Source organism: Drosophila erecta, unplaced genomic scaffold (genome assembly GCF_003286155.1).
Source record: "Drosophila erecta strain 14021-0224.00,06,07 unplaced genomic scaffold, DereRS2 tig00000000-arrow-pilon, whole genome shotgun sequence".
Classification (NCBI taxonomy): Eukaryota; Metazoa; Arthropoda; class Insecta; order Diptera; family Drosophilidae; genus Drosophila; species Drosophila erecta.
In genome coordinates, this window is record NW_020825194.1 from 20408855 (window position 1) to 20426954 (window position 18100).

The 18100-nt window shown below is 43.0% G+C and overlaps 6 protein-coding genes across 12 annotated transcripts; 3 read left to right on the top strand and 3 right to left on the bottom strand.

Moving 5' to 3' along the window:
* Positions 1 to 82: 82 nt before the first annotated feature.
* On the top strand, positions 83 to 2732 carry LOC6552171 (dual specificity protein kinase TTK). Of its 2 annotated transcripts, none has more exons than XM_015154761.2 (4): positions 83 to 415; positions 760 to 1773; positions 1834 to 2389; positions 2460 to 2732. In XM_015154761.2, the coding sequence occupies exons 1-4, from the start codon at positions 219 to 221 to the stop codon at positions 2709 to 2711; spliced, it is 2019 nt and encodes a 672-aa protein (XP_015010247.1). In that variant the 5' UTR covers positions 83 to 218; the 3' UTR covers positions 2712 to 2732. The 2 variants fall into 2 exon arrangements, with proteins under 2 accessions (XP_015010247.1, XP_001979734.1); XM_001979698.3 differs by having other exon boundaries at positions 2488 to 2732.
* On the bottom strand, positions 2668 to 11578 carry LOC6552170 (putative uncharacterized protein DDB_G0271606). 6 transcript variants are annotated; one of them, XM_015154237.2, is made up of 7 exons: positions 11489 to 11578; positions 5785 to 7126; positions 5031 to 5696; positions 4532 to 4627; positions 3962 to 4423; positions 3774 to 3896; positions 2668 to 3706 (listed from the first exon to the last, which is right to left on the bottom strand). In XM_015154237.2, the coding sequence occupies exons 2-6, from the start codon at positions 7066 to 7068 to the stop codon at positions 3774 to 3776; spliced, it is 2631 nt and encodes an 876-aa protein (XP_015009723.1). In that variant the 5' UTR covers positions 7069 to 7126; positions 11489 to 11578; the 3' UTR covers positions 2668 to 3706. The 6 variants fall into 6 exon arrangements, with proteins under 6 accessions (XP_015009723.1, XP_001979733.1, XP_026832120.1 ...); XM_001979697.3 differs by having other exon boundaries at positions 2681 to 3706; positions 11434 to 11558; XM_026976319.1 differs by lacking the exon at positions 11489 to 11578 and adding an exon at positions 11159 to 11419 and having other exon boundaries at positions 2681 to 3706.
* Positions 11579 to 11698: 120 nt separating this feature from the next.
* On the top strand, positions 11699 to 12719 carry LOC6552169 (nurim homolog). Its single transcript, XM_001979696.3, has 2 exons — positions 11699 to 12146; positions 12206 to 12719. Exons 1-2 carry the CDS (start codon positions 11820 to 11822, stop codon positions 12638 to 12640), a joined length of 762 nt encoding a protein of 253 aa, XP_001979732.1. The 5' UTR covers positions 11699 to 11819; the 3' UTR covers positions 12641 to 12719.
* Positions 12720 to 12777: 58 nt separating this feature from the next.
* LOC6552168 (nudC domain-containing protein 3) lies at positions 12778 to 13969 on the bottom strand. Its single transcript, XM_001979695.3, has 3 exons — positions 13779 to 13969; positions 13189 to 13721; positions 12778 to 13128 (listed from the first exon to the last, which is right to left on the bottom strand). The coding sequence occupies exons 1-3, from the start codon at positions 13877 to 13879 to the stop codon at positions 12842 to 12844; spliced, it is 921 nt and encodes a 306-aa protein (XP_001979731.1). The 5' UTR covers positions 13880 to 13969; the 3' UTR covers positions 12778 to 12841.
* Positions 13970 to 14131: 162 nt separating this feature from the next.
* Positions 14132 to 14743, top strand: LOC6552167. Its single transcript, XM_001979694.3, has 2 exons — positions 14132 to 14406; positions 14470 to 14743. The coding sequence occupies exons 1-2, from the start codon at positions 14229 to 14231 to the stop codon at positions 14598 to 14600; spliced, it is 309 nt and encodes a 102-aa protein (XP_001979730.1). The 5' UTR covers positions 14132 to 14228; the 3' UTR covers positions 14601 to 14743.
* Positions 14744 to 14928: 185 nt separating this feature from the next.
* Positions 14929 to 16350, bottom strand: LOC6552122 (RNA transcription, translation and transport factor protein). The gene is made up of 3 exons (XM_001979693.3): positions 16172 to 16350; positions 15778 to 16104; positions 14929 to 15506 (listed from the first exon to the last, which is right to left on the bottom strand). The coding sequence occupies exons 1-3, from the start codon at positions 16230 to 16232 to the stop codon at positions 15151 to 15153; spliced, it is 744 nt and encodes a 247-aa protein (XP_001979729.1). The 5' UTR covers positions 16233 to 16350; the 3' UTR covers positions 14929 to 15150.
* Positions 16351 to 18100: the final 1750 nt, after the last annotated feature.

Genomic DNA, 18100 nt, shown 5'->3' on the forward strand with positions numbered 1-18100 from the left:
TTGCATGTTGTCAAGTTAAACTATTTAATTTGTTTTTAAAAAAACCTAGTCTCTTATTATTTAAGTATTTACCAATTTTAATGGATCTATTCTGCGCGCCTCGGATGTTTTAAATTTTGAACTTCGGTCACACTGAATAAAAAACAAATTTAAACCACGAATTTGGATTGCAATTGGATCGTTCATTGTTTGTCGGGCAAAATAAACCAGATTGCAAGATGACCACGCCTGTGCCTCGCCGCACCAAGGACATGATGGCACTGGGACTGGATTCCGACTCGGAGGACGACTTTAACACGCCATACCGACCTCGGCAAGTGGCGGCGGGAGAACGAAAACAGCAGCCGGTGGCGTCTTTCCAAGTTCCAACGAGGGGCAAGGAGAATGAGCCGCATCCCCTGCCCACAAATATGCTGTAAGGACTGGGACTGCAATGTCCAGTATCACATAATACTGTTCCCTGTAACCTATAAGCCCCTGATTTTGCAAGGATCTCATATCACTCATATCACTATAATGGCTTCTATATTCCATGGATTCTTTGAGAAAGATCCCTTTTGGGATCCACTGTCTGAAGTTATTTTCTTTCCTTGTTGGCCTTTTCCTCGAGACAAACCTTTATCTTTTAAATTCAGTATACGCCTTGAAAGTCAAACTCAGCTCAGTTTGCCGCTCGTAGACACAAGGACAAGGAAAAGATTTCTGTGATCACCTAGAAATGGTTATTAATTCTACAGTCAACGTTTTTATTGATTCTAGACCTCGGCGAGTCTCCGAGTTGACTATGATGGATTCGGACAGTGACGAGGAGGACATTAAGAGCAATCACAACCTTAACTGCGCCATTCTAAACGATTCCTTTGTACTGAGCCCATCCCAAGAGTTGACAAACAGCAACGGCAACGTAACCACTCGTAGAACATCCAATGCCGCCCCCCTCAAGCAATCCGACTCGAATCTGTCGTTCCTGGGACGATTCAGCGACATGGGCATCAACTGCTCCAGCCAAGGATCACCTACTGCGAATTCGGAAAAAAAGGTGGCCAAAAAGACAGCGTCAACGCTTCAAGCTGTACCAAATGCCATCGAAAGACGCCCACTCCAAGAGGCAGAGACGCCACTGCGCAATGAAATAGCCTCCTCCGCGAAGACGAAGCCGGATGCAGACTTCGTCACCCCTCAAGTGCGAACTATTGGTTCCACTCTGGCTGGAAAATGTCGGAGTGCGGTGTCCAATGATTTCCGTGCGCAGAAAGTGCTCTTCCAAACACCCATGACCGTGAGTCGTGCTGCTCCAGTGGCCTCTAATAGCATAAGCTTCTCCCTGTGCGACACCATCACGGAAAGTCCCGACATTCCAGAGCCGCCAAAAAAGGCTGAACCCCCAAAGAGTCAGCACCCCTCCAAGAAGTCCCTAGATAATGTTTTCCGGGAGTCGGAAAAAGACAACGTGCCAGCCGAAGTAGATATTGTGGAATCAAAGGAGATGCTGTCGATTCCCACAGTTACTGTCCATCCGGAGCCGCCTTCCCAATCTACCAAGGCATCTAATATTTTAAAAATCAAGAATCATGAGTACACTATTGATAAGAAACTGGGCTGTGGTGGTTCCAGCTCTGTTTATTTGGCACGTCGATCGGATTCTGGAGATGAGTTCGCCCTGAAGGTGGTGGATCTGCAGGCCGATCCACAAGTGGTGCAGGGATATCTAAACGAAACCAAACTCCTGGCAAAGCTGCAAGGAAACGTTTGTGTTGTGGCACTTTACGATTAGTAAATATTCTTAACTTCTAACTTTTTGGTAACGTCACTGACACGGTTTTTTTTATTTAGTCAACTTGTGCGCGAAGAGTCCAAGCTGTACATGGTGATGGAGAAGGGCGACTGCGACCTGAACAAGATCCTTCAGAGCTACACCACCAACCTTCCTCTCTATAGCCTGATGAACATCCTCTACCAAATGCTGCAAGCGGTCAACTACATCCACCAGAACGGTGTCATTCATTCGGATCTTAAGCCGGCTAATTTCCTGATGGTTAGCGGCAGACTGAAGCTAATCGATTTTGGCATAGCCAGCAATATCTCTTTGGACTCGACGAGCATTATCAAATTCTCACAAGCGGGCACCTTTAACTACATTAGTCCGGAGGCGTTGACGGACACCTCGACGGGAAATAGTCCGATGCGCGGAGCCAATCAACCCAAGATCAAGATCTCAACCAAGTCGGACGTGTGGTCGCTGGGCTGCATCCTTTACCTGCTGCTCTACCAAAAGACACCGTTCGGCCACATCCGAAACATCTATGCCAAGATGAGCGCCATCGCCACTCCGGGCACCAGCATCGAGTATCCCGTCATTCCTCCCTACTATCCCATCATGCTGGTTCATGTGAGTTGGGCGGGTTGAGGCATCATGTTTACATTTTTTTTAACTAATAGTAGAATATAATGAATCCAAGCTTACAATTATCTCGGCTCTATTTGCAGATGGCCAAGAACTGCCTTCAGCTGAATCCCAAAAAGCGGCCGTCGTGCACCGAACTACTGCAGTACCCATTCCATATGATCATTCCGCTACAGAACCTGCAGATTCCCAGCAGAACCGCCACCAGCAATTAAGCACGAAAGCTCAGCTATTTATTAGTGAAATGTCAAAGGTCAAATGTCTTTCTCATATGTGTGTGTATATATTTAATTCTCATTTATCGTAAATTAAACATCATAAATCCTTATAATGCTGCTATAGCTCGTTCTTTTGTTTGTTGTGGTTGCTGATGGGCTTGAATTTGTTGGTTTGCCTAATATTTCAGTATGTCGCATGCAACAGGTTCCGACACTAAATTGCTAGTTAGCATTCGTGTTTAATTTGCGTTTACTTATAAGATAGGTTCTCATTTAGTTTTATATAAAAATAGTTATTTTCTTGTTTATATACGCTTAATTAAATGTTGCTGCTGCCTTTTGCTCTTCCTGGGGTTAAATACTTTGCGCAGCCTGGCGGCGGAAAATGAAAAGATTACAGAAAACAGAAAACATTAATGGAAAACATACATAATTCACAGTGACCCAAGTACAAGTGCATACATTCATACTGTTTATTTTTGTGGATTTGTATTTTAAGTAGCTTGGTTTTAAATTCATTTGCTTAACATAAGATACATATACAACTGTTTAAATGCAAGTGTACACAAAAAATAATAATCGCATGCGAAGTATGGGTTAAATAATAATAAGAAAGTAGCAGCAGCAATGGATTTTTTGCGGTTTTTCCGGGTTGTTTTGTTTTTTCTTGGGAGGGCTTGGGTAGAAATTGCCTGTTTCTGTATTCAGAGTCTGACTTTTCCTTTGCTAGCATTTCTTCTCTTCTCGTTTAACATTGCACAAGTTTCGTTTGTTATCATTATCTTGCTTTAGTTATGTGTATATAATTTCTTAAAGCGTTCCATAGTTCTTCATTCTCATAATTGTTGGTTCTCGCTACTATAAAATGTTAAATGTTGCTGTTGTGGGGCATGCTTTAAGTTTACTTTTTCCTCGCTTTTTTTTTGTTACATTAACTTTAAACTTAATAGATTGTTAGAGTTGTTGTTTCTTTTTTACTGTTGCTGTTCTTATGGAAGTTGGACAAACTCTGCGGTTGCTTGTCAGTTTATCGTCGTTGTTGGCCTCCTTCTTCCTTTTCCGCTATGTGTCGACATTAAATGTCCTGCAAAGGGATACAAAAAATTGAATTTTAGATGTATCCAATATTGACATACAACAATAATCCATACCTATTCTCCGTTAGAGGCATGCTGCTGAAGGGTAAGGATCAGCTGCTCCTTCTGGTCGACGATACCACGCCAGTGCTCGTCCTGCTCACGAGCACGCTCTTCCAAGTCCATCAATGTGTTGGTCTGCTCGAAAGATGTTATGGGTCGCTTACAAATTATAAAAGGCAAGATGAGGCAAAAGCACTTACCGTCTTGGTGACCAGCTGGGTGAGCTTGTCGTTGCACTCCCGCAGCTGCAGGTTCTGTTTGTGCAGCTCCTGCTGCTCGGCAACGGAGGAGGATTGGCTATTCGAACTACTATTATTGCTACTAATATTGTTGTGGGTGCTATTGTTGTGGTTGCTACTGCTACTGTTGTTTGATTGTGTGGACTTATGACTACTGCTGCTCTGCTTCTCGGACTTCTCCGCATCGAGCTTTTGCCGCAGCTTATCCTGCTGCTGCTTGACATGGGTGGCCAGGACCTGTTCCAGCCACTGGTCAAAAGATGCTTGCAGGGCATTTCCCGACTGCGCTTTTACTGCATCGGGATAAAGGCGCTGGTAGAGATCCCGGATCCTCTGCTGCTCGCTCTTGGCTGAACTGGCACTACCTCCTCCATTTGCGGCCACTGCCTTCTGTTGCTGCAGCTGCAGCTCTTTGTGTTGTTGCTGCAAAGATTAATGGGTACCATTAGTTAAAGATGATTTAGACTTAACGAATTTTCAGATCAAATCATATAGGCAAGCAGAAGTAGCTGACAAAGATCATGCACTTACGCCTACGGACTGCGCTGAATTTGTTTTCGTCTTAGCAGTTAATGCTTCGGCATTTTGTAACGCTTCAATCAACTTCCAATTTTTCATACGCACGTCCTGACGAAACACGAATACGTGCAATTAGTAAAGGATATAGGAAATGAAGAAGGGATGCGGATGCAAAAGGCATGACCAACGTCGACTGCAACGCGATTACATTTAGTAGGGCTTAAATTGTTTTTGAAAACCTTTTCAGTTCAATCACCTATATTGGTCATTATTGGTCTTCTTGTTAGTCTTTATATATATATATATATATCAATTTCAGGAATTACAAAGTAAAGGGCAATAAAATTTAAAAATCTATAAGCTAAACTTTACTGATTGCAAGTAATACAATGAATGAATTAAAGTATAATCTTTATTGAAAAAATAGGTGTTAGATAGAGAAGGTAATGGGAATGCAACTCAAAAAGAAGTCTCCAATATATTTATAGTCATCTTATTTATCTCTACTCACATTATTTTTCTCTCGCTGCTCCTGGAGCTCCTGTTGCAGATTTATCTCCTTGGCCTGCAGCTGCTCGGCACGCTGCTGCGCATCCTGGAGCTGCGACTGCAGAGCGTTGGCTTGCTTCTGCTGCTGGGCCTGGGCATCCGTCAGCGAGCCAACCTGCGAGCGAAGAGCACTCAGCTCCTGCTGCTTCTGGGCCAGCGCTTCGGTTTGCGCCTGGGCCTGCTCCGACTGGGCGGCGGTGGCCTGAACCGCGCTGTTGGCGGCTTGGGTGAGCTGTTGGCTGAGCGCCACGTTGCGGGCCTCCAGGACGGACAACTCCTGTCGCAGTTCCTGCAACTCGGCGGCGTGGACGCGCTGCAGCTCCGACTGAGCCTGTGCAACAGCGCACAGCTCCTGCTTGAGGTCGGCGTTCTCCGCCTCTAGCTGCTTGCGCTGCTCCAGCTCGAAGATGCTGTTGTTCTGGCGCGCTTCCAGCTCATCGCGTTGCAGCTCCAGGGCCTGCACCTGCTGAGCCTGCTGCTGAATCACCTCGTTCTTCTGCTGGGTCTCTGCATTAACGAATGCGGTCATTTCCGCCAGGCACTTTTCCTTGTGAGCGAGATCCTGTTGCAAACGTTGCAACTGGACCAGATCCTGCGAATTGGCGGCTTGCTTCTCCCTCCGAAGGGTCTAAAACAAAGACATACACATTAATGTTGTAATTATATAAGAATATAAGCTTTGTTTGAAAATAATCTTTTAAAGAAAATGGTCTCACCGTAAGCTGCTGTCGCTCAATCGTCAACTTGTCATTCAGACTGGACAGCTCCTGGTTGAGGGCAGCTAGCTCCTGCTCCTTGCCTTGCAACTTATCGATATAGGCCTGGTTGCGGGCGTGCATCTGGGCGCGTTCTGTGTTAACCTCTTGGCGCAACTCGCGCAGCTTAGCCTGAATTCCAATAGAAGCCTCCTGCTCCTCGGCCAGCAACTTTTCCTTCTCCTCCAGCTGGCGCTTGAGCTTCTGGCAGATGTCATCCGACCACTCAGAGTGCGAAGATGGCATATCCTGTTGCTTGTTTAGAAGATAGTCGATGAGAATCTGAATCTCTGAGCGATTCAGCTCGGCACGGGAAAAAACGTTCATCAGAGCATTAACGCCAATAGTCTGATTCTGGTGATCGGCCAGCTTATCCAAAGCATGGGCCAAATCCTTAGCCGATAGGGTTTCCTTTTGATTCTGTTTTTTGTTTTGCTGCTGCTGCTTGGTCTTGTTGTTAGCCTGGTTGTGCTGCGTTTTGGGTGAGCCATTCTGCTGCTGCTGTTGTTGCTTGAGGATCTGCTTGGTCACAACGGGTGCCTCTATTTCGACAGCTGCAGCCTTCTCCTTTTTAGACACATTGCCTCCGGCAACCTTCTTCTGACTTTGCTGCTTGTTGTTGTTGTCCTCTTTTCGTTCCTTCTGCTCCTGCTTCTTCAGCTCCACCACATCCTTGGGGACCTTGGTTTCAAAGTTATTCAAAGATGGTGTCTCCTCGGAGCTAACTGCAGGCTTAACAGCCACAGTTTCGTTCTTGTTGACCAGGATTCCAGCTGTCTTGCTGTTGGCTCCGTTACGCTTATCCTTCTTTCCCTTTTTGCCAGCCCCGGAAGGTTGGTTCTCCTTCTCAGCCACGCTACTGGGTCGTCGCTGCTCAGTAAGGACCTCTGCATCGGGTTCAAACTCGACATGCTGCTTGGACAGACCGGGTTCCTCGTCAGCCACCGAGCCCTGACCCTCTGACTGACCATCGGAGTAGTCTTCGGCTTCCTCTGGTTCCGGCTCGTTGTTAGCATCGCGCTGTTGTTCCCGCTGACGTTGCTTCTTTTCGCGCTTAAGTTCCTTCTTCTTGGGCTTCTTGGAAGCGGCGCCACCGGCCGCCTTGAAGAGATTCGCGCTCAGGGCACGCTTCTCGGCCACCACCTCCTCGAAAGTCTTGCGCCGGAAGATCTTATTGATGAACAGGAACGAGAGCAGCGAGGCGCTGACCACACAACCGATGACGATCAGTATGTGGAAGTCCATATTTGCATATCTTTCCGGTTGAGCCGTTGGTTTTTCTCAGGGATCTCCTTTGCGAATACTGTTGATTAAATATTAAGATACTCATTTGTATTATTACAAGTTGTTTAACATTCTACGTATTTACATTTGTATCTGTTACTATGTAAGCATTAAACAATAGCGTTCGATTTTAATAAAAGGGAAAGCCCGGAATTACGGCTTCGTTTTCTCCGTCTGGTTCCTGGAGAAAGCAAACAGTAAATAAAAAAATAATCTCAAGTGTGGAAATGTTAGAAATGCTTTTTAGGGTCACTCGTATAAACTTTTGCTATCAAACTCATTTCGTAGCATTATCAGCTTTTTTTCAGCTTGAGAACTTGAGAACAGTGTAGTACAAACTGATGACGTGGGGCTCAAAAATCGAAAAAACGCCACAGAAATATCCATTAAAAACGGCAGATCAACGACACTACCTTCAATGGCAATTACAATGTATAAAATCGGACTGTTTGCGTTCAACGTGCTTATCGGTTTACCGGCCGGAGAATGATTCAAAACCCAACACAAGTTCTCCTTTTGTATGAACAAGTTGCTATTGCAGTTGACTGGGCTTGCTGGACGTTATATTAATAAAACGCGCTGCGGTTGATAATTTCATTGTTGTTTGCTCCGCGGAGATAAAAAAAAATGCACTGCTGAATGGCTCAATATTCCTGGAAATCCGGATTATGCAGTGGAGGTCCGCCTGCCCAACTCGCCAATAAATGCCCATGAATTTCAAATTTAGGCAAAAAGGTCATTTGAATTTGATTTGGCGGAGGAAGAGCGATAAGAAATCCCAGCTGGAATTATCGATTGCTCAAAGAACTCAGCGATTCAGACGGAAAAATGTATTCCGTGCGGCAGAGGGGAGCTAACAAAGTCACAAAGAATAAAATTAGCCTATGAAGCAGCTGCTGGGCAGCCTTGAACGAAAGTTGGTAGACATTTTCAGCAGCTAGAGGTGTTGACGCAGATTGAAAGGAACTCACAAGCCAAATCGAAAAAAAAAATAACAATTTAAAATTACTCAAAGTCTAGATTCTGACGCACACGTATGCAAATTTGCCGATCTGATCACTGGAAAAAAATCGGCACCGTTTAATCTATTTTTGTTAAAACTCCACGAGTCTCTTCCGATGGACACGAAGCGAATGGCAAAAGGCTGGTGAAAAGATTCGCAGCGGAGCTTGGCTCACAATTCGAGATCTCTCTTCAACTCTCTACACTGGGAGTAATTTTCGGGATTGAATAATTAAGTAGATGTTATTTATTGCATGTTGTTTCAAATTCTGTCTTTTAAACTTTGAGAGAAAGATATTATTTCAAGAATCAGCAAACAAAAATGTTGTTTCAATAGGGGGTTTTGTTACATGTACATTAAAATTTGAATACTTTTATATTTTACTCCACACAGTTCGCGTTGAAGCCTTTAAATAAGATATATTCGTAGCTTGTATATTTTTAATAATAAAACTGAAAGTTTTGTTCTCAGTGTGCTTACGCTCCGTGGCACTTTTCTCTCGCCGCTCCCACCACAAACAGTTAGAACAAAACTTGAAATTTCGCTGGCTCCGCGAGCTCAGTGGAAGAATTCACAAATTGCAAAAATTTCAATTCAAGGTTGTTGCTCTCTGCGGCTGCGATAACTGGCAGGTTGGGTATTTATTTTCTTCTGTTGGTTTGTCGAGTTCTGTCTTTTTCTTTCAGCTGCTTTGCGGGCTCGCGTCATGTTTCTGGCTAAAAGATTCTGACTGTGTTTCGGTTTCTTATCAACAAACATTTCTAGGGGCTTTGAAAACTGCCGGGTTACGTGATACTGTGGAATTGTCCTTCTGCATCCTTCAGGCTTACTCTATCTATAAGATGTTCAAGTCTTTAACTCTAATATCATTTCAAGACTTTTACAAAAAAATGTTACCATGCGCAGTGCTTCCACCTGTCGTACTGTTCATGGTGAAACTTTAGATGGTTCATATATTCTTCACTACAACTGTTTGGAGGTTTTACACTCTAATTGTCTATTATCTAGCCCTATGAAGCCTACATTGAATTCTACGGATGGATGGACGCCTGAAATAGCATCGTGTACCTGCGCTCCGAAAAGCTAAATTAACATTTAATGACAGAATGGGAACAGGTTCCCGTCAAACAAATCGATGGCATTTAACGGAAAGTAAGTAAAGTCCGGACTGCGGATTGGGATTCCGGGCGTATCGTAACGGAGGAGGAGGAAGCAGCAGAAGCGGCGGCGGCAGAAGAGAGCCAAACCCAAAAGAGAATAAAAAGCACAATAAAAACGCCGGTAAAGGTCATCAACCGGAAGAAAAGCGCCCATGTGTGCGTGTGTGTGACTTGCCAGCATTTCATTGTGAGTGTATGTGTGTACACGAGTGTGTGAAAGTCGAAATCTTGCTGCCAATTATCATTATGACCATCTATAAATAATTATGTATTATGGTCGAACAGCATGCAAAGCATGCTGGCTGGTCGGCCTCGTTACAGCCAACTGACAAACTGGCAAGCGGACAAACCGACAAACTGACAAACTGACATCGAACTGCACAGTTGGCCTAATTTTCCCGTTTTTCCTTCTATCTTTCTGTGCCGCTGCTTCCCTGCCTCCCTCCCCCTTTCCTTTCGCGGCGCCCCAGTGTTCAATTAGCTGCCTGCTCACACACACACGCACACTCGCACTAGCTGGCACATGGAATTTCTCCCCTGTTGGTGAGCACCGGCCAGAAATGCCCAGTTGACCATTTTTCGGCCTTCTTGAGGCAGCTTGTTTAAAGTGGGCCAAGTATGTGACTACATCTCTTGAAATGGAAAACAAAAGTATATGTATGTTGAGTTAATTATTCCCCTAAGCTAAGTGAACTTATTCAAGACTTCATACGTATCTATTATATCTGATCATATCTATTTTTAACAGTTTACACAATCTAGTTTCGATTCTTATCACGTTCATAATCAACATTTTCATAGTAAGGAATTTTAAAGCTGATATCTTGTGATCTATCAAAAATTATATCGGACTCCCTATACGTATGATATATTTTCTAGCACTTTCACAGAGAAACTTGAAATTACACTTTTAACGGCTTGAATTAGCAGCAGCATCACTGATAACGGTGCAAGTGCTTTTCTCGCTCTCTTTGTCGCCGCTGACAGCGAGAGCGTACTCGCACTCATTCATTATTTTTCATCTATTTATTCATAAATGCATTTTTTGCCCCTGCTATTTTCAGCGGCTCAAGTGTTTTAATTTTAGAAAGCACTGCTCCCTACTTTTCGTCTTTTTCTCCCGTAATATTTATGCAACAATGCTGTTTTATTTTTTCTCTGTGGGAAACAGAGCGAGGCATGTTTTTTTGCGGTGTGTCGTGTGTTCTTGTTATTCCTGCGTGGGAGCGTCAGGTTCCAAGTTCGTTTCCCTAATTTTTTCTTTTGGTTCACAGATGGAAGGTTGGTCTAAAATGTGGAGTGACTCATAAAGGCTAAAAATAGGCAAATTGATATTGTCTAAACCTGACGGTTAATGGTTATTGATTGCTGACGTAGACAACGATAGCAATTGTTGATTGTCAATTGGTTTGGTTTTACCCGATGACGAACGATTTTTGAGTCTATGATTTATTGGACGACTGCAACCGCTCTCCTTTGCTCTCCACTACTCTACCCGCTCTCTCTTTTAAGCTCTGCTCCGCTCTCGCTCCTTTGATAAGCCCGCATATGTTTGTGTGTGTGGTGAGGTCAGCGCATCAATTATGCTCATTGCCTTTTCTTGCCTTTTCCTTTGATAAAATAGGCGAAACACAAATAGGGGAGGGCGGGGGGTTAGGGCCCGGCCAGACGGCGGCGCCCGAGATTTTTGGCAAATCAAAGCAGTCAGCTGTCCATTTTGCTCATAATTAAGCAATGGGGAGCAGTGAAAGTGTGTCGCCTGCTAATTGACAGCTTGAATAATTGCACACCGATAAATGAAGTAGTGGCTTCCTTTTTCCTCTCAAGACAAAAGGGCGTCGCACTGCACTTACACACACACACACGTACACCGCTCTCCCTTTCTTACCACCTTCCTATATATTTCTAACGAGCGTTTTTGCCGATTTAAGTCACTTGCAACGTCAACAATTTTCACAACATTTCACATTTACAATGCACTCTTTCTTTTTCCTTCTTCTTTTCTTTTGTTGGAAACGCATCCGCCATTTGCAAGCCACTTGTGTATGTGTGTGCCGGAGCGCTGCGCCTGTTTGCGTGTGTGTGTGTGTGGGGTTGTCGCGTCGACACTTTTTTTCAACACTCTGCTTGGACGTAGATACGCTCTATGAAACTAGTTCTTACTTGCAACTTTTAAACTTATTCTCAACTTTCTTATGCCTTTCGGCTGCGGACTTACACTTTTTCGTTAGTGGGAAAATTGAAACATTTACAAACAGAGTGACCGTAGCGACATATTGCAATAATCTCGGCTATCGCAAAATATCCTAAATATGGACGCATAGCGATGACTTAAACCGCATGCAAGGCGTGCGATGTTTATTTATCCGAGACACAAACCTATATTAGAAAAATACTTATAGCGTGGAAACGAACCAAATGTGAACTAGTGAGCCGAGATTTTACCGCGACTGCGCCATGGTCACACTGATTGGCTCACCCAAACGTTCTCATAATTTGTTTTGATTTTCTCGTAGTAAATAGTGTTTTGCTCCATTTGTCTGACAAAAATGGCATCGATTGCCAAGTCCATAGTGCTATTGGCGTCCATGGCCACATTCGCCTACTCCCTGTACGTGGTGGGCAGCCTGATGATGTTCCTCTCGACTCCCCGTTCGATTTCCAAGGCGCACACCTGGATTTTCAACTTACTGGACAACAAGTCGCGCCTTCAGACCGCCTACGGTCCCGTAGTGTTCGATACCCTCTACCTGATCGGATTCATCTTCCAGCACAGCTTCCTTAAGTCAGCATTGGTCAAGAAGCTGCTGGCCAAATTGGGCTTGTCGGGAGCGGAGCGCACTATTTATAGCCTGACGTCATCGCTTTGTTTACACGTTTGTATACCCAAAATTTGGACAGAAATAGCTGCCAACTGCATCTTTGGATATTTCAGTATTTGATCCTCAACTGGCTGCCCGCACAGTCGATTGTTCTGTGGCAAATCGACGTGGAGCAGAGTGCTCCTCTTTGGTGGACCTTCGTAATCACCCATGGCATCTGCTGGGTGGTCATCTTTGGCGGCAGTTTGGTGATGGATCTGCCTGAGCTGCTGGGCGTCAAGCAAGCCTATTATGATCTGAAGGCCTATGGTCCACCCATCAACTACAAATCCGGAAAATTGCGCAATTTGTACGCGCATGTAAGGCATCCCTCATTTGTGGGCCTGTCCGTCATCCTGTTCGCCACGAATGTGATGAGCGTGGATCGGCTAGTCATGGCTGTGCTCCTGACCACCTATATGTACCTGGCCTGGTCCACTGATCAAAAAGATGTGGCCTACCAGAAGAATCAACTGCAGCGCAAGAAACTCGAACTGAAGGCCCAGTGAACTTAACCACCGAAATGTATTCACTAAGATTTAGTTGTAAGTTGACATGAGCTTGTATTAAATTATACTTTTCTAACAATTTGATTCAGTTTCCCAATCAGAACGAAACATAAACAAATATTCTCACATTAAGTTCGCTGGATGGTTCAGACATATTGATATTACTACTTTTATTGCTAGCTTCGCTTCTTACTATAAAATCTAACTCATTCTTACAACAGAAGGATCAAAGGGCTGCCCTTTAAACGGCGAACCTTCGGCATCCCAGGCAGCTTTTAAGCGATCCAGGGTTTTAGCTTGTTCGGGATTCGAGGGCTGAACTTGATTTTGTTGGTTGTCTGCTGCCAACTGCTGGACCCTAAGCTTTTCTATGGTGGCTTGGGTTTCCACCGGCAAATCATCGATATAGCGCTCGCACTCAATCTTCTTGGCATCGATTTCTGGATCACCGTCGAAGAGTCGCTCCCACCAGAGCTCCTTTGCTTTATCTACAGTTGGAGAATATATATTAATAATGGTTTATGGATATGTCGTAGGCATTTGCCCACCGCAACTGATGATCAATCGGTTCTGGTCAATTGTCCACACCGCCTCGTTGTGTTTAATCCGCTGGCTCAGGTTTCCCTCGAGTATTACCGTCTCTGGGTTTGGCTTGCTGCTCACTTTGATGTGCTGGGCCTGAATTGAAATGTCTAGCTTCTTTGCCGCTTGATGATCCTTGGGCAGCAGCACCTGCACTTCCACGTCCTTGAGCGTTTGGGACCAGCAGTGAGTTTCAAACACATCTCCGTTTCTGTAGTCGCTGGTCGAGAACTTAGACTGTTCTTTCCCTTTTTGAGGCGTTACGCTCTCTATGGGACTCATGTCCTCGTCCTGAGAAACATCTTCGCTTTCCAGAACCACTTCTTCGGCGGCAGGCGGAGCCGTTTCCCCATCATTTGCTCCGCCTTGCGCGGTCAGGGCTTGGAGCAAGCAATCCGGATCGTAGCGCTGCATGGCGCCATATAGAATCTGATCCCTGACGCCTTTGGGGAAGCCTATTTTATCCGATTCATCGCGTTTTGTGTGATAAAAGTCGGTGCTAAAAAGGGAAGTAGGAATTCATTTTTGTTGAGGATCTTGAGATAAAATCTTTTACTTGCGTCGCAGAAAGCCAAAAATGGAGTCCAGGAATCCGGTAATAGTTTTCCGATCCTGAAGAATTTCCATTAGCATAGCATCGTTTCGCTGAAAGTCCATTTTTGTAGGAATAGTAACCGAAATCTAAACAATTTTAGGCCGGCTTCTACTTAACATCTGTTGTGCACGTCTATCGATAAGTACACATTTAAAAATGTAGTATCTATAAAAAAGCTAAATATATTTTTAAGCTTTAAATGCATGGTAAACATAAATATTATTAATAGGTTTCTAGTTCTATTAGAAAATAAGGAGAATATGTATTTTGCTGGCCTTTTAATAACAAAATAAACAAATACAGTTTAGTAATTGAACCAAGTAGGCAGCCCTGTGTCAAAATTTGTATATCGATAGTGCCGCTGCTTTGTTGCTTCATTCTTAAATTGTTGATCTTGAAATAACTTAAAAAATGATCGGTAGACTTTCTTTTTGGCACAGGGACAACGTTTCCAATGAGGTGGACTGCTTGGGCTGTCGTCTGGTCAGTGGCATTGGACTCCTGGGCATCGGTGCCTTCCTCTTGGCACAGTCCAAGAAGAGGCGTTCAAAGCCCCTGGAGAATTACACTATGAAGGGGTTGGCAGCAGGTGAGCCACTTGGCAACTTTAATCCGGTTTTATGGTAACTCCTTTCTCCTCCACCGCCGCTAGCCGTTGGACTACTGGGCGTGGCCCGCCTGGCAGACGCGAATTTCCTGAAGGCAACCGCCGAGGAACCACCGGAACAGGAAACAAAGACTTCAAAGACTGGCACGGATCATCAGTTCTTTTCTAGGCGTTAATTCAAATAGATTATTATTAATTATAATTGCATAATTGCTAACTATAAAAGAATAATGTATTCTTTTGTATGAGCGCATTGGCAGTAAGATAATGTAGCTCTTATTTTAGAATCTATCTGTTCAAAAGCATATAAAACAAAGGCTTGTTTATTTTATGGGATTTAGTCAACCTACAGATTTTGAACTGTTGGCTTGGTAAATGTTAACAAATAATTTATGAGAAATAGGGACCACGAGGTTTATTTAAAACCAATAAATTACATAGGCCTACATAATATTGCATCTTTTTAAAACATAGGGTCATAAATAAATACATATTTGTTTAAAAGGTCTAGAGATATTTTTATAGTAATAAAAAAGGGTATTTGCTTGTTCATAGCTTTGCTCTTGTTTTTATCTATTGCTTTTTACTAAATGTTGTTGCTTGGCTTTGAGGGATATTTATTAGATGAAGTTTAGACCGTTTCTGTTTCATACGAAGCAAGAAATTTACTAATGTATATATAGGCCTCTGTAATTGTGTCGATTAACTTCCTTTACTATTAAATGCCTAGCGTCCCACTTTCCCCAGCTTGGTATCAGTCTTTGGATTGGCCGTGATGTTTTGCACAGCCACAATTGTCTCATTGATGTGTGTCTGCAGCTCGCGCAGGCTCTGGATCTGGAGGAGGCGCAGGATGCGCATGGGCAGGTCCAGGGCAGGATCGTTGGACGAGACCACGTCGTTTCCCTTATCGAAAGGGAAGGGTTTGCCCACAACTGGCTTGCGACCCTTGGCTGCGGGCGACAGTCGTTCGTGCACCACGCGAGCAACTGCCTCCAGCTGCAACAAGTGGTTTGGATGGTGCGGCACATTCAGTTTGCTGGCCAGCAGTCGGACAGCATCAACGAACTCCTTTTCCTGAGCTGGTGGCGAGAAGGAAGAATTAATACTTGTATCAACTAAATATGCATTTTAAGTCTAAGTGCAGGAATAAAGAAATTTGGACAAATCACAATAAGCAATATTATTAACAACTATTTAACAAATTCAAATGGTAATAGAATGAAATAATTTTGATAGTATAAGAGCTATAAATGGAAACAAAATCAGGGGTCTTTGGAACCTCTTAATAAATCCGTGATACTTAAAGTTAAATTTCGTTAAATGGTAAATTGAGTTAAAATGAAACCATACTATTAATCTTTCCGTCGAAAATGGACTGGACCCTCTTTTGGGCCTGCTTGCCATTGCTTTGGGGTGGCCCCTGTTTGCTGTTGATCGAGGCGAACTGGGCAGGATCATCGAGGAACTCCAGGCGCACGGCATGGCTGAGAATCCAAGCCAGCTGCTCCTGCTGCGTCTCCAGAGGCGGCATGTTCAAATCAGCACAGTAACTCAAGTAGCCCTCCTCCCAGATCGCGGGGTTGTCGATATTGCGCAGCTTCTCCCGATCCTCTATGGTGTACAGCCGGATTTTCTGGTCCTCCACCCAGAGGACTGTGCTGGCAAATTCCTTGCGGTCTGCGGAACGGAAGGGGAACAAAGAGATAACTGAAAGCTCCTTCAAGCAGCAAACTATGGCACTTACCGCTCAACGCCACATCGCTGGGAGTGGGATGACCCAGGGCTTCGAGTTTCAGCTTGAGCATACTGTCCTTGCAACGGATTGCAATACAAAATCCATTCGCTCCGCAAAATTACAAGAAATGGCACAGCCGGCTGTGCTTCTTCTTCTCGCCCAGATTTAAGGGATGGAAAATTGAGAGAGAAACTATCGACTGAAGAAATTGGGCTGCCAACTTGCCAAAATACTTTAATCTCGAATAAGTAACTGTATATAATTTTTGTAATCAGAATTTTGATTGTTGAAGACTAATCGCCTGAGGGGTTATTAAATTCGTTTATATCAGTACTTAACCACTTTTTACCGAATTTTTATTTAATGCCGTTGTAATAAATTTAAATATTTCTTTAATTGCTTTAATAGGTTTCTTACTCAATTAAAATGTATTGTATTGTATTTAACAATTTATTAAAACAAATTGTGCATTTTCAATGCACTTTATTTCACATTGACCTACTGAAAATGTCTATTAAAATCCTTTTATTCTTTATTCCACGGTATAATAAAACCTGTTAGATGCTATTTAGCAACCAACTAATGGAAAAAGCTTCTTCTTTCGTGAATAATAACGTACTTTGAAGTTTTAAATTTAAGCAAATTGGCAATATAAATAAGCACGAATTTCAAATCTGGTCACAGAAATTTCCGAATCAAGGCAAGGCCAATAACAGGAAAACGGATTTTTGGTTACTACATTTTTTAAAACTTTTGGCATTCGTAGTATTTAAGCGATCAAGTGCGTATTTCAAGTCAATTCGTCTCGTAAATGTCCCACTCTGAACATAAGCCATATAGTTTATATTTTATAGCGCGTAGATCCACAGTATCTTTAGTTACCATAGTATTCATCAATCTGACCGATTGTTTTGCTCTGAAAAGATGTAAATGAAAGTCTTTCCATACCTGAAAATATTTTTCCATAATCCATTCGCGATAAGAAACGAAGAATACAAAGGCTGTGTTGTATATCATATATGTATGTATATTAATTAAATAATTAAATTAAGTTTGAGGGACATACATTTACATCCTAGCAAATTATAGACTAATAACTACACGTTATATATCGAGATGCTGAGTTATAATATTTGTTTGCAAACAACTACACGAATACACGTATCAACAGCAGCACTTTTCTATTATCTCCCAGTGTCTTGCAGTTCCTGTGGACCTAGAGGATCGCCACCGGAAACCGGAAGGATCACCTCTGGAGCAAGAAGCTAGAATCTGGAGACAGTTCATGTTCGTTCTCTCTTATGTAGCACGTTAATTATGTGTGAGAAAGTTTAGTATACAAATTGGTGCACCCACCCATATACGGATTTGCATTATTCGTTTATTGGTTTCCTAACGCCAAGCATTTTGGGTGTGGGTGTGGATGTGTGTTATTAGTCGTTTTTGCGTGCTTCTCTACAGCTTTAGTTCGATTTGCTTCGCTTTGTGTTTTATAGCATTTTATAGTTGCGTTTTGTTTTGTGTTGTTTTCTTGGTTTTATTTATTTTATATTTTAATTTAAGATTACGATAAAAACCTAATTATTTATCTTGTCATTTACGCCTTAAGTAAGTTCGATATAAAATAAAACGAAGCAGCAGCACTTCCAGCAAATAATACAGTTAACATAAAATTACAGCATTAGGGTTTCATTTTTTCGATTTTTCATGTTTTGTTTATATTAAGTATGTATGTATATGTTATGTATTTTTATATATTATATCACCTAATTTGATTTTAATTTAAATTGTTTGCTTGCCTTCATCTGTCGGTTTTTGCTTGTTTCTTTCGCTTAATTTCGTTTCGTTTCGCCTCCGAGTTATGCGATTAAAACTAAAAGTTGGAATTTTCGCAGACCATCCATACAACATCATACACATAAACATAATACGAAATGC

Excerpts from the sequence above, each read along its gene's own strand:
- LOC6552171 (XM_015154761.2), top strand. The coding sequence starts at position 219 with ATGACCACGCCTGTGCCTCGCCGCACCAAGGACATGATGGCACTGGGA. Across the intron at positions 1,774-1,833 it reads GTTGTGGCACTTTACGATTA|TCAACTTGTGCGCGAAGAGT; the intron begins GTAAATATTCTT and ends TTTTTTATTTAG. Across the intron at positions 2,390-2,459 it reads ATCCCATCATGCTGGTTCAT|CTTACAATTATCTCGGCTCT; the intron begins GTGAGTTGGGCG and ends AATGAATCCAAG.
- LOC6552170 (XM_015154237.2), bottom strand. The coding sequence starts at position 7,068 with ATGGACTTCCACATACTGATCGTCATCGGTTGTGTGGTCAGCGCCTCG. Across the intron at positions 5,697-5,784 it reads TTGAGCGACAGCAGCTTACG|ACCCTTCGGAGGGAGAAGCA; the intron begins GTGAGACCATTT and ends TCTTTGTTTTAG. Across the intron at positions 4,628-5,030 it reads AGCAGCGAGAGAAAAATAAT|GACGTGCGTATGAAAAATTG; the intron begins GTGAGTAGAGAT and ends GTGTTTCGTCAG.
- LOC6552169 (XM_001979696.3), top strand. The coding sequence starts at position 11,820 with ATGGCATCGATTGCCAAGTCCATAGTGCTATTGGCGTCCATGGCCACA. Across the intron at positions 12,147-12,205 it reads CGTCATCGCTTTGTTTACAC|TATTTGATCCTCAACTGGCT; the intron begins GTTTGTATACCC and ends TGGATATTTCAG.
- LOC6552168 (XM_001979695.3), bottom strand. The coding sequence starts at position 13,879 with ATGGACTTTCAGCGAAACGATGCTATGCTAATGGAAATTCTTCAGGAT. Across the intron at positions 13,722-13,778 it reads TTTGGCTTTCTGCGACGCAA|CACCGACTTTTATCACACAA; the intron begins GTAAAAGATTTT and ends TTCCCTTTTTAG. Across the intron at positions 13,129-13,188 it reads CCGATTGATCATCAGTTGCG|ATAAAGCAAAGGAGCTCTGG; the intron begins GTGGGCAAATGC and ends CTCCAACTGTAG.
- LOC6552167 (XM_001979694.3), top strand. The coding sequence starts at position 14,229 with ATGATCGGTAGACTTTCTTTTTGGCACAGGGACAACGTTTCCAATGAG. Across the intron at positions 14,407-14,469 it reads TATGAAGGGGTTGGCAGCAG|CCGTTGGACTACTGGGCGTG; the intron begins GTGAGCCACTTG and ends CACCGCCGCTAG.
- LOC6552122 (XM_001979693.3), bottom strand. The coding sequence starts at position 16,232 with ATGCTCAAGCTGAAACTCGAAGCCCTGGGTCATCCCACTCCCAGCGAT. Across the intron at positions 16,105-16,171 it reads CAGCGATGTGGCGTTGAGCG|ACCGCAAGGAATTTGCCAGC; the intron begins GTAAGTGCCATA and ends TCCGTTCCGCAG. Across the intron at positions 15,507-15,777 it reads TTTCGACGGAAAGATTAATA|CTCAGGAAAAGGAGTTCGTT; the intron begins GTATGGTTTCAT and ends TCTCGCCACCAG.